The 14,023-nt window shown below is 40.4% G+C and overlaps 1 protein-coding gene across 4 annotated transcripts in view; it reads right to left on the minus strand.

Moving 5' to 3' along the window:
- The window catches only part of Dennd1a (DENN domain containing 1A), a 536,773-nt gene that overhangs the window by 345,983 nt on the left and 176,767 nt on the right, over positions 1-14,023 (minus strand). For 3 of the 4 annotated variants that reach the window (XM_026778777.1, XM_013345984.2, XM_005345946.2), the window contains one exon: positions 12,935-13,054. The exons of the other annotated variant lie outside the window; for it this stretch is intronic. In XM_026778777.1, coding sequence (XP_026634578.1) covers positions 12,935-13,054 — 120 coding nt within the window. The remainder of the gene's footprint in view (positions 1-12,934; positions 13,055-14,023) is intronic. 4 annotated transcript variants of the gene reach the window in all.

Raw genomic sequence — 14,023 nt, forward strand, 5'->3', positions numbered from 1 at the left:
GGAGGGAGGGAGGGAAGGAAAGAAGCAAAGAAAGAAGAAAAGAAAGAGAAATGCCAATACCAATGAGAATGGATGCCATGGCATTCTTGCCATTCAGTTAGAAAAGACTGCTGAAGGAAGAAGATTTTGCCAAGCACTATTCAGGTTCATATATCTGTGTGCCAACATGCACAGAAAGGACAATCAGGACTTGGGAACAGCAATGAGAAGGCCAGTGGAAATCAAGGTATTATTCCCAGAGTGACATGCACTTTTATCTAGAACTACAAGCAACAGTTGTAATGACCACCTCAACCCTCAATCTGATGTATTCCATAGCACCAAGTAACTCTAAACTCTGGGCTATAGGATAGGCCTCAAATTTGAATCGTATCCCACCAGGATTTCTGCAGTCAGACATTTCAACTATGAACTGATGAGCTTTGTTCTTTTATCTAGATCCACTAACATTTCAGAGCCTTGCATGCCACTTCTCACTGGGTAAGGAGTTTTTCTCCCGGTTACCACTAGGCAAGTATCAATTCACTGTGTTTAAGCAAAGCTCATGAGTAACACTTAGAAAGAAGCACTGTTTTACTGTCTAATTTGTGATCCAAAAGTACTGTGCGCACACACACACACAATCTTTTTTATTTTTAGAAAAAGGCTATTTCTTCCAAAAATACGTACTAAGTTCCAATCAGTTTTATTTGGGTATAAGGAAAATTAGTTGGGTTTTCTCAAAAAACTTAAATAAGATCTACAAATATAGTCAAGAAAACAAAACAAAACAAAAAGCTGACTATAAGGTCCTTTTATGAAGGCTAAAGAAATGTAATGACTGTATGACATCTCTCTCCTCAGCTCTCAGCAACTTCATGTTTCAGAACTCTTGGAATCTTTCTGTAGACAGCAAAGCAGAACTTGGTTAGAAATAGCATATTTCATTATATTTCTAGCCTTGATGAGGGATGTGACATTTGGAAAATTGGGGGTCATGACTAACTGCAGTTCCAGGTCATTCTGTTTAATAACACAAGATTTCTGAGATCAATGTGCAATGTATCATACCCAATTGGCACAACCAAAGATGGTACAACAGCTTATGTAACTTAATAATGAAGAACAACAGACTTATTCATAACTGTTTTCAAAGTTGTTGTTTGAAATTTAGTATTAACAGCTGTGTGGTGGTGGTGCACACCTAATCCCAGCACTCATGAAACAAAGATCTACTCATGTAGATCTCTGTAAGTTCAAGGCCAGACTGATTTTACAGAGTGAGTTCCAGGGTTACACAGAGAAACCCTGTCTTAAAAAAAGTTTTAGTATCACTGATAACCAAGCAACTTGCTAAATAACTATCTCGTGAAAAAAAATCCTTCTGTGGCAAGAAATAGTCAATTATGATAGCATATGTATAATGCATTTGATGCTACAGTGACATGAGTATTAATGAGACTTGTTCATACAACTGAACTTTTCAAAGTTTTTATTTTGTTTTTTAATAAGCACAGGCTATATAACAAGATTCTATCTCAAAAAAAAAAAAAAAAAAATATATCCATTTCTAACCAGTCTTCCTAATAGGGGTGCTTTCCCTCCTTATTTAACCTTCTGTGTCCATTAAATATTATCTGTTCCCATCACACAGCTCAGGTTTCCTCTCCATGACTTTCAGGACTTTGTACTTTCTAAGAAAAAAAAAAAAAAAAAAAACCTAACACAGGCAGTGGTCGCTCACGTCTTTAATTCTAGCACTAGGGAGGCAGAAACAGCTGGATCTCAGTGAGTTCAAGGTCACTCTGCTCTAACAAGTAAGTTCCAACAGTCAAGTGTAAACATTGACTGTGTGTTGGCTTCCTGGTCAACCAGACCCAAATAATCATACCGAAACTATATTAATTATAACCCTGTTTGACCCATTAGCTCAGGCTTCTTATTAACTAACTCTTACATCTTAAAGTAACCCATCTCTATTATTTTATGTTTTACCATGAAGCTTGTGGTTTGTTACCTCTTGCTTCTTGAGTGGCTACATGGTGTCTCCCCAACACTACATTCTTTCTTTCTTTATCCCTGCTTGGATTTCTTGCCTTGCTATATTCTGCCTGGCCATAGGCCAAAGCAGCTTCTTTATTAGCCAATGGCAATAAACACATTCACAGCATACAAAGGGGAATCCCACATCAGCAGGCTAAACAGAGAAATTGGGGCTCAAAAAACAAAAACAAAACCAAACAACAAAACTCCTGAGCCTTCATGGGAGAGATATTCTAGCAAGAGGGACAAAACCTAAATGTAAACCAAGTGAAGTATATTTTCTAAGGGCTATCTATGAAGCTCTGATTCTGAAATTAAATTTCAATTTTGTGATATGATAAACTAGCTCTTTGTAGGCACAATGCCCTCACTCAAAACTGAATCTCTGGCAGACTCAAAGGAGCACTCACTGCCTTACAGCTGTAATTAATATGAAATGACTTAAGTAATAGGAACTATACTTCTGCCAGTAAGTATTTTGCTTTCATTCTTTTAAATAATTAGAGTCATCCTTTCATTTCAAGGCTTGCCCTTTCTTTCCTTTCCAGATGCATCCCCCTTTTTCTGAATGGTAGACACACAGTTCCTCAGTCAAATATTACTCTACAAGTTGGAGATTAAGACACAGTCCTCACCTATGAAGAGTTGACTGTACAATTGGAAAATGATAAAAGAGCAACAATTATACATAGAAACCTTAAGTATGTCAAGTATGAAAGGTGTTTAGAGGAAGGAACTATGATCTCTGCCTAGAGAAAACTGCTCTGAGAGGATGGGGAGATATGTGAATGGAAAGATGTACAGTGGCTCATAGACACTATAATATGTAACATTGGTAAAACAGTCAGAAAGAAAATGACCCTAAAAAGTGAAATTTATTAACAGTAGAGGCTGTGTCCACAGAGCCAACATCACAGGGAGCGGCATTTCTCAGGAGAGAAATGGAAGGTAAAAGTAAATATGGTTTATGCACATATTTAAGTCACAGCACTGAGCACACTGCAACCTGTGGCTGGGCATAAGGCTTACTCAAAGAAAATAGTAACAAGAATAGTATCTGAGTTAGCAGCTTCTGTCTCCAGGCAACTCACCCTACTGGACATGGTACTAATAGCAGTGTTCTCAAACTAACACAGAGGAGGTGCTATTGTATGTCCTTTACTTATGTATAAACTGTACATCGTCATTTTTCTATTCTCACTAAACTCCTACATAACCTGTCCCAAAATTCATATGAAATCCTTTATATTTTAGGAGCTCAGAAGATGGCAAAGTTGACAAAGTGCCAGCTGCTTAAATAGGACGACCTGAGTTTGGATCCCCAGTATTCACACAAAACTCCAGCATGGCAGAAACTTTCTGTAATCTCAGCACTTGGGGGACAGAAATAGGTGGATCCTTGTCTAGCCAGCCTAGCAAAGCAAAAAGCTCCAGGTTCAATGAGAGGTCTTCTCTTTTAACAAAACACAGAAAAGCAATCCAGGAAGAGACTCAAATTGACTTATGGTTTCTACAAGACTATATAAACACATGTCCAAACCATCTGTATGAACACATACATACAATCAAGTACAAACACTATACAAAAAACTCACATATTTTTAGTGATTCAGTTTTTAAAACTCATTTTGAACTATGTATATGTGTCTCTTTATGGGTATATATGTATATGAACACAGATACCCTCTAAAACCATAGATATCAGATCTCCCTGAAGCTAGACTAATAAGTACTTGTGAACCCCAGACATGGATACTAAAAGTGGAATCTGGGTTCTATGCAACAGCAATTACACACTTTAACCATTTTTCCAGCCCCACATCCACACTCCTCCCTAGAGAATTTCACTAACTGGTAAGATGGTTCAGCAAGTTAAGGCACTTGATGCCAAGCCTGATGACTTTCATTTGATTCCTAGAACCTACATAGTAGAATAAGAGAACTGATTCCTACAAGATGCCCTCTGACCTCTGTGTCCATATTTATATACACATGTGCACACATAAAATAAATAAGTATAATAAAGGTATTTTTAAAATACCATTTCTAACCATAACTGTGATCTTTCCGCATTAGCAAGTCAATAGAAACAAGACATCCAGCCTTTTGAACACTCCATGTATTATTTGTTGCACATTATCTCTCTAGCTAGTCTGAAAGCCTTCCTTCAAAGATTTAGATAAGCATTCAGTTAAAGGCTGGCAAATGAAGGGCTTATACCACCGAATTTTTCTTCATGGTTCCAAGATAGAAAACAAAACAATTGCTGCTGGTTTAATTCTAAATGACAACAGGGTCCTCTAGAGGAATAGAACTTATAGAATGAATATCCATAGAAAGGGAATTCATTAAGTTGTTTACAGGCTGTGGTCCAGCTAATCCACCAATGTCTGTCCACCAACAGGCCGTCCAAAGAATCCAATAGTTGTTCAATCCATGAGGCTGGATGTCTCAGTTGGTCTTCAGTATATGCCAGAATCCGGAAGAAGTTGGCTTTAATGCAACTGAAAGAATGGGCCTGCTAGTGAGGACAAGAGCAAGCAAAGAAGAGAGAGCAAGCTTCCTTCTTCTGTGTCCTTTATATAGACTGTCAACAAAAATGTAGTTCAGATTAATGGTGGATCTTCCTGCCTCAAACAATCTGGATTAAAAATGTATCTTCCCACCTCAGAGATCTGGATTAGAAGTGGGACCCTACTTTAAGAGACTTAATGAAGAAAAAGTGTCTCACACGTATGCCCAGTCATGAGTTTTTGTTGACAACCAAGAATAGCCATTATAAGACCACCCCTTATTAACTTGACTCATAATCATATTTCCTTATGTCATGTTTAATTTCCAACCAAAAACAATAACCATAGTTATACCTAATATGATATAATTATCCCTTCTAGAACCACAAATGCATTATAAACTTAGTATAGGTGGCAATGTCCCTTGAGGGACATTCTTTTAGTATCTCAAACTTAAATATGATAACCACTGGTAGCCTCTTAATTGATGCTACATTACATGATAAAGAAATAGAAGAAAATACAAATATCTGTACAAACACATTATTAACAAAATACGATGCTCATAACAAGTATAATCCCTTTCTGCTATGGATCAAGTGGCTTTAGTTGGTATTTACAACTGCCCTTCTCTACTATCTATTCTATATTTCCTCTACTCTCAGCAAGCACCTTAGTAGGTCTTGGCTCTTTTCCTAAAGGAGTGACCCCTACCTTCATTCCTGAAGGGTCTGTGCCCTTTATCATCTTGGATGGATTAGGTTGTTGTAGTTTTGCATTGACTTTAATCACAGCATATGGTAACACCAAGAGAAGCTCTAAAGTATCTCCTGCACTCCAGACATAATCTCCTTTACCTCCATTATGGAAAAGCAATACAATTTCTTTCAGTAATTTGAATCAATCACTGACCTCCTAACACTGTTATTCCTTTCTTAAGCCTTTTGGCTTAATGGTATCAGAAGCCCAAAGAGACCAAAGGGAAGTCTAACCTTCCAGTTCAATGGAATGTTTCCTGTATCTCTTGGTGGGAGCACTCCCTCCTCTAGAACCAAAACTTCTGGGCCAGGAGAACTTAAGGCCACAGGAACAAGAAGCAACAATTTTCTTACTGGAACTGGCACAGGAACTACTCACTGCCTTTCCCACCCCGATTCTTGGACCCATTGATTCTGGCAATGAGAAAGACGGATGCAAAGCCTCTGAGAACACTGCCCCAGACCTTCAGGCTGCTGTCATATAACTGGTGCTATAACTGTGTCTTAAAAGGCCAGCTGTTGGGAGCTGGAGAGGTGGCTCAGAGGTTAAGAGCACTAACTATTCTGCCAGAAAATCTGGGTTCGATTCCCAGCACTCACATGGTGCCTCAACAGTGTCTGTAACTCCAGTTCCAGAGACTCCAATACCTCTTCTGGCCTTTTGGGCACTGTCTACACATGGGATAAAGAGACAGACATACATGCAGGCCAAACACTTATACACTTAAAAATAATAATAAATTAAAAAGCCAGCTGTTTTAGGATGGTGGGAACATGGTAAGACCAGTGGATTCCATGATTCTGTGCCCACTGTCACACTTCTCTGCTGTGAAGTTGAGTTCCTTGCTTAGAAATAAATAATACTATGTGGAATAAAAGTAAATCCATAACCAGAACAAGTATCTACTCCAGTAAGGACAAAGTACTGTCTTTTCTACTGAGGAAGTGGTTCATGTGTCAACCTGCTACCAGGTTGCTGGCTGGTCACCCCATAAAATGGTGCCATATCTAGGGCTCAATGTTGGTCTCTGTTGATAGATCTAGCACTCAACAGAAGCTGTAGCCAGGTCAGTCTTGGTGAATGGCAGTCCATGTTTTCAAGCCCATGCATAACCCCATCTCTGCCACCATGGCCACTTTATTCATGAGCCCATTGGGCAATGACAGGGATGGCTGGTAAAGAGGCTGACTATGCAGAGAATGGGTGATCCTATCTACTTGACTACTGAACTCTTCCTCAGTTGAAGTCACATTTTGATGAGCATTTACATGGGACACAAGTATGTGGTGTCCTTTACCCATTTATAGAACTAATCACATACTTCTTCCTCAGATGTCTTTATCACCAATTTTCCAGTCATGTTCTTTCCAAGATTCTGACCATTCAGTTCATCCATTGACTACAGTACATTAAACAGCGAACAATTATAATCTTGCTATTTATCCTTTCAAATAAAAATATGACCATGTGTACTGCCTGAAGTTCTGCCCATTGTGAAGATTTCTCTTTGCCAGTATCTTTCAGGATTGTCCCAGAAAGGAGTCACAATGCTGCAGATGTACAACTCTGGGTGGTGCCTGCATAACATACATAACCATCAGTAAACCTGGCCCTAGTCTTCTCTTCTTCGGTCAACTGATCTTAGAGAAGATCCCATGAGGTTACAGGAGCATGCTTGGCAGCAGACAGCATTGTAGTGGGAGTAGGAACCATGGGCATTTTGGGCAACTTCTTCACATAACTTTCTTGTGCCTACAGGACATGCATGGGCCCAATCTCATATATAAAATTTCCATTTGATGATAGACTGCTATTGTGTAGGTCCTACTTTATGACTTGGTGGTTCAGATAATACCCAGCTCATAGTGGGCAACTCGGGTCACATGGTAACTTGGTAGCCCATTGTAAAACATTCAGTTTCCATTAAAGCCCAAGAGCAAGCCAAAAGCTGTCCCTCAAGGGGAGAAGAGCTGTCTGTAGATGATGGTACAGCTATGTTCCAAAATACCAAAGGTCTCTTCTGTGATTCACCTATGGGGCCCTGCCAAAGACTCCAAATAGCATCCCTATCTATGACTGACACCTTAAGTACCATTGGGTCTGCTGGATTAAATGGTCCAAGGAGTAGATCAGCCTGCACAGCAGCCTGTATCTGTTGAAGGGCTGTCAACTGTTTCAAGCCCTACACAAAATTAGCAGCTTTTTATATACCAAGTTACTTGATGTATGGGTCAGAGTAACACCCAAGCGAGGAATGTGCTGTCTCCAGAATCCAAATAGTCCTACTAAATGTTGTGCTTCTTTCTTTGAGGTAAGAGGAGCCAGGTACAATAACTTATCCTTCACCTTACAAGGAATATTTCCTTATGCGCCACACTCTACTGTACACCTAAGAATTTCCCTGAGGTCCTTCAATTTTGATTGGATTTATTTCCCATTCTTTGATGTGCAAATGTGTTACCAACAAGTCCAAAGTGGTTGCTACCTTCTCCTCACTTGGTTGAATCAGCATAAGGTTGTCAAGATAGGGGGTGCACCAATGTGGGATTTTGTGGAAGCGAGACAATCAAGATCCCTTCTAACTTAGTTATGACACAGAGCAGGAGAGTTAATCTGTAAAAGCTAGATCAATAGCTGTATACCATACACCAGGAGATGTGTTAATCTGCTCAAGTAAGCATACCACATACGGTACAGCAGCTGCAATTGGAGTCACTACTTGATGGAGTTCTTGGTCGTAAACTGTCATTCTTCATGACCCATCTGACTTCTTCACTGGACAGGCAGGAGAGGTAAAGGGAGATGTGGTGGGAACCACCACCCCTGTATCTTTTAGTACCTTGATGGTGGTACTAATTTCTGCAATTGCTCCAGGGATGTGAACCTGTTTTTGATTTAGTATTTTCCCTGGCAGAGGCAACTCTAAAGTCTTTCATTTGGTCTCTCCAACCATAGTAGCCCTCACTCTGGAGGTTAGGGAACCAATGTGAGAATTCTGCCAACTTCTAAATATATCTCTATCACAGTTACTTTCTGGTACTGGGAAAATAAGTACATAGTGAGTTCAGAAACCTACTGAACCTACTGTGAGTAGAACATCAGCCAAAACTCTATAAGCTCTTACTTTCATTGGAGGGCCACAGTGTTTCTTGGGATATTCCGGGACCAGTGCTAATTCAGTATCCAAAAACCCTAGAAAATCTGATTTTTTTTTTCCTTTCCCCGGTTACCCTTATAAAAAGGCCGTCGGTCCCTCTGGAGAAGAACTGTAGAAAGGCTAACAGTCAAACTCTTCAGGGGAAGCTGGCTATCCCTTCATTCATGGGGTTCTGAGTCTGCAAACCGGTTCAAGTCTGGAAATTCATTCACAGGCCAAGATTCCTTTTTGTCATGATCCAACAGAGCCTTTCATATGTGCGATATTTTTTCCACTTACATAGATTAAACAAAAACACAATAAGCTTTTTATCTATTTCATGCCTGGAAATATGTCCATATAAATCATGCCACCATAAAATCCACTGTGCCTTTGCTGACCATTACAGGTCAGGCCTTTATGAATACTGCTTTGTCTATGCTGCCCATTACAATAACTATGATCACCTTGCCTTTGGCAATTCACTACTGCAACCTGGCCCCTGCTACTTTGGGGTCCAATTAAACCCATTACATTTAATTAATCCAACTGAGCAGCAGCATCTCCAACCTTAAGGCCTGGAACATGGGAAAGGGTGACAATAAAACTCTTTAAATGAACTGGTGCCCCTCTCATAATTTTACATTAGTAAAGGGCATGTCTTCTGGGCCTTCCCTTTCCACAGTGGACCCACTCTAGCTTTCCTTAGTCTTAAAATCCTCTCGTTAACAATAAGCCAAGGGACGTCAGACATCTCTAACTCCTTTTCAGTAGCCCATCTTTTGACAAATGTTTTAGCCAACCATTCAGACTTTTGACATCCTATTTTTTTTAACTAAGCAAGCTTTCGTATTAAACCTAAAATCTATACTCAGCCTGATCTAGTTTTATATTCCCTTCATCATTACCTCATACCCTTAAAGTCCATTCCCAAATATATTTCCCAGACTTCTGCTTGAATCAATTCACAAACTCATTAAGCTCTTTACAAGTGTTGCATACCGCCTCATGGACAATACTTTCTACCTCCCCTCTTGGAACCTGCTCAGCCTCAATCTTCTTACAGGTCTAGAGCAGTGGTCCTCAACCTTCCTAATACTTCGACCCTTTAATATAGTTCCTCCCATTGTGGCAGACCCCAAACATAAAATTATTTTTATTGCTACTTCTTAAGTGTAATTTTGTTATGAATCAAAATGTAAATATTCCTAGAGACAGATGTTTGTCAAAGGGGTAGCAACCCATACGTTGAGAACCAAGAGTCTAGAGTAAACTATTGGTGGACCCTGAAGGACATCAGTATTGTCTTGCCTGGCATCTTCTTCAGAGAACGTCACTGCTGGTTTAGCAGATGATGAAAGATTAATTTCTTGAGTCAAGGGTGGAAAAGGAAATATTTCAGAGGGTGGGAGTGGGAGTACATCTTTTGCTAATGGTGAAAAGACTACTTCCTCAGATGAGACAAGCTCTTGAGAATCTGAGGGTTCAAAGTTCTCAGCTCATTAGGGTCCTTTTATGTATCTCCAGCCCAAGTTACAGAATCCCATTCTTTACCAATTAATACCCTTACTTTAACTACCCACACCCTCCCAAGGCTGAGACTTGAATTTTCACTCTAATTCAGCAAACCTTATAATGAGGGCTTCGGTTTGATTTTTCTGCTGGAGAAAGATCCTTTCCTAGAGTACACACAGAAAACTTTAGACTGTTTATTCAAATTTGGAGCTAGTCAATTTTATCACCAACTTGATTGTTATCTTTCACCATATTCTGAGATGTTAGAAGTCAGTTAATTTTTATCACTGAGCTTGTTCTTTTCCTTTGTTAATTTATCTAGAGATGCTAAGAACAACCAACCAGCAGCATCATTTAACTTATTCTTTCACAAATTATCTTAAGTTTTATTTACAGAGTCAACTCTATTGCCTCTCACAATTGGTGAATCAGAAAAATCAAATGCATTTCCTTAAGTTTGTAAAAGAGTTCATATCATTGGTTTTCAGTACTCTCCAAGCTCCTAGGAGAGGTTTCAGTAACTGCAGATATAGGCAAATTGGGAAGTCTATTCCAGATACTTTAAAAATTCATCCTTATACTTCTGTTGCTCTAGAAACCATAGTCCTGTTACCATAATCTGTATTATACAGGGTTCTCTAGAAAAACAGAATGTAAGGAATCAATTTATACATAATAGAAAGGGGATTTGTTAGAATGGCTTACAAGCTATGGTCCAGCTAGTCCAACAATGGCTGTCTACCAACAGCAAGTCTAAGAATCCAGTAGTTGTTCTGTCTACGAGGCTGCATGTCTCACCTGGTCTTCAATATATGCCAGTATCCTGTAGAAGTAGACTCTAAGGCCAGTGAAGGAATAAATAGTGGGGGTAAATAGACAAAGAGAGCTTCCTTTATCTGGGCTTTTTAGCAGAAGGTGTGGCCAGATCAAAATTGTGTCTTTTCACCTTAAAAATAGGATTGAAAGTGTCTCTTCCTACCCCAAATGATTTAAATAAGAATCCCTCAAAGGTATGTCTAGCCATTTGGGAGTTATTTTCAGATGTAGTCAAGCTGACAACCACTAGCCACCACACTTGTCTTCTCACAGACACAAAATCCCTGCTGAACTTATAAAATTGAACAGTAGAAACAAAGGAATATGAATTTATTTATATACTTATTTGTTCATTTTTGGTGGTAGTGCTGGGGATCAAACATAGAGCCTATGCATTTAGGCAAGCCCTGCAACACTAAGCTACACAGTTAGGCCATTAAATTCACATTTTTAAATAAGTGGTTTCTCATTCCCAGAAATTTGCTAATGAATATTATAGTGCCAGAGTGCTTGGATGTGCACACAAAAACACACATATGTAAACACACACACAGATTCCAAATTGAAAAGAAAAAACGTAACTCCCCAATATATAAGGAATAAACCTTTCATTTGCTTGTTTTTGTTTTGATACAAGGTCTCACTACGTAGCCTTGGCTGGCCTGGAGCTCAGGGTGTATACCAGGCTGACCTCAAACTCAGAGATCTACCTGCTTCTGCTGGGATCAAGGTGTGCATTACCACAACCAACACAGGACAATCCTTTCTACCAAAGTCAGCCACCAGGACTAAGTTCTCACTCCTTCAAATGTACAATGTAGATATGCAGTATCTTGGTCAAGGCTGAAATACAACAGCTAGAATGGAAGAGAAAATGATGTCCTCTAAATAAAAAATAAAATCAAAATTAAAAATAAATAAAGAGAAAGATGTATACCCAGTCTTAAGTAAACAACCACTACTACCCAAGTCTAGCTTCTGAGCAGACAGTACACAGCACTGGCTACTCAAGAACAGCTGCACACAGTCACTGCTCCAAAGCAGCCGCCCCACCCCTCCTGGGGGCTCTGTGCAGCAGGCATCTGGTGCCCAATCCAGAAATGCTAAGCTTGGTGATGAGGAGAGTTGACCTCATCAGCTAGGAAGGAAAATGCTGAGATCTGTGTTAGAAAAACGCAGAACTGTGGTTCACACTGACAAGAGCGAAGGAACTTCATCAGCTGGGCCCTTTTCTCCTAGTATGGCTTTGGGGAATGAGTTATGTTGGGAAGGTCTTTTACTGGCTGAGAAGATGAACAAAGTGCAGAGACTATTAGAGCAGAGAACCATCCTTTCTGGACTCTACAGTGGGCCTGGCCTTTTACCCCTGGCCAGGCCCAAACACAGGGGCCCGGGTTTTGTCATGGGCACCTCCCTGCTCCCTGCACGGTTGCTCCACAGCAGATAGAGAAAGGAGGCAGGCCCCCAACACCTACTTAAGAGAGGCAGATGGAGAGGAGAGTGTGTGGGATGCCTTTTACCTCCCCCTCAGGAGGCGCCCAGCAGGAGGCCAGAGAGCCAACAGCTCCAAAATCGGATTTCCACACATCCTCCCACCCCAGAATGTCTTACCCCTCTGGCAGGAGGAAACAGAGCATTAAGCAAGTATGGCTCTGGTGTGCAAGGGGATTTCGGCAGTCCTAAAGATATCTTCTCACACTTATGCACTTTTCTGGAACTTCCGCAAGGGCAGCCAGGTTAGGAAGTTATTCAGACATTCACTCAAAGAGGGCAAGGCTGCTACTCCAAGGAGCATACAATCAGCGTCTGTAGGCTGTCCTGAACTAGACACATACTTTATTAATAATCTTACATACACAAAATGTCCACAGGGAAGCCTAACAGACTAATTTCTGACAGCTCCAGATAACAGCAGGAGGGACTGAAGCCCTGCTGACTCTCCAGTTTCCGCATACCACTCAGGAGCATTGGGGCCCTTCCCACCAAAGGGATGTGATGCAAATAAATAAATACGATTATCTACAGGACTTCAAGTGCAAGAACAACACCGCAAAGTCCTTCTCCTCAAGATCAGTGACTTGTGGGGAACAGATAGGACACCAAAACAACAGCTGGAAAACTTAATTACAGAAGGACTGTGCAAAAGCTGACAACTGAAGCCCTTCTCTCTTACCTTAAGATACAGAAGCAGCTCTTGGCCCCTGAAGATAAGCGGCAGAACCCAAATCTCTGTTTGCTGTCAATGTCAGTGAGCACGAAAGTGAAGTGCTGGCCAACTTGGCTAACTGTGAGGCTGCAGTGAAGAAAGAACAAAGGAAGAAATGAATGTGTGCTCAGTTTCCAGATTATGTATCTAATCGCCGCAAGTCATTGAGCCTGCTACATTTTCTTTGTGAACCTTTATAAATGAGCTTAGGATTTACACACTTCAAGGGAGCAGACAAGAAAGTAAAGGGAAATGAAAGGGAGGGAAGACAGGAGGAAGCAAGGACAGGGGAGGGGGGAAGAAGGAAATGAAGAGGAAAGAGGAAGGAGAGGAAGAAAAGGAGAGAAAGGAGCCAATTCTAATGACTATGAGAAATCAAAACCATTAACAATTTCCAACACCCCTGACTGAGGCTCGGCTTCAGGTAGTTAGGTCAATGGGCCATAGAAGCACTCTATACTTCTAGTATATAAAGGAAGAAAGCGCAACAAGGTGAGCGGCAAAAGCCTGTTTCTTAATCATCTCTGTGATTCCAATGACCACAACACCAGCTCACTGTCATCAATGGCATTCAATTTCTACCATGCACCAGCTACGGTTATTCAAATATCTAATGGCACCATTTCATTTGTTCTCACAATAATTTTGGAATTTCAGTAATGTTCACATTTTACAGAAAAGGACACTTAAGACTAGCTAGGGAACTCACTCAGATTCAGTGAGTGCCATGAGAACAATGGAAAGAAAAAGGGGCAGGGCTATGAATTCCTAAGTCCTTGATACTTTCTGAACTTTGAAGAACATATTTACTATCTTAGATGGCAGGAATGCCAAAATGTTAAGCTTGTTCAAGGAACTAAAAATTAAAGCAATGTTTCAAGTGATTAAAAAGCCAAAAAACCTTGCTCATGTTTTCCCTCCTTCTGCTCCTCATCAGGACCTTGGGAGCTCAGTCCAGTGCTCCAGTGTGGGTCTCTCTCTATCTCCATCCATCACCAGATGAAGGTTCTATGGTGATATGCAAGATATTCATCAGTATTGCTATAGGATAGGGTC

Source organism: Microtus ochrogaster, chromosome 4, assembly GCF_000317375.1.
Source record: "Microtus ochrogaster isolate Prairie Vole_2 chromosome 4, MicOch1.0, whole genome shotgun sequence".
NCBI lineage: Eukaryota > Metazoa > Chordata > Mammalia > Rodentia > Cricetidae > Microtus > Microtus ochrogaster.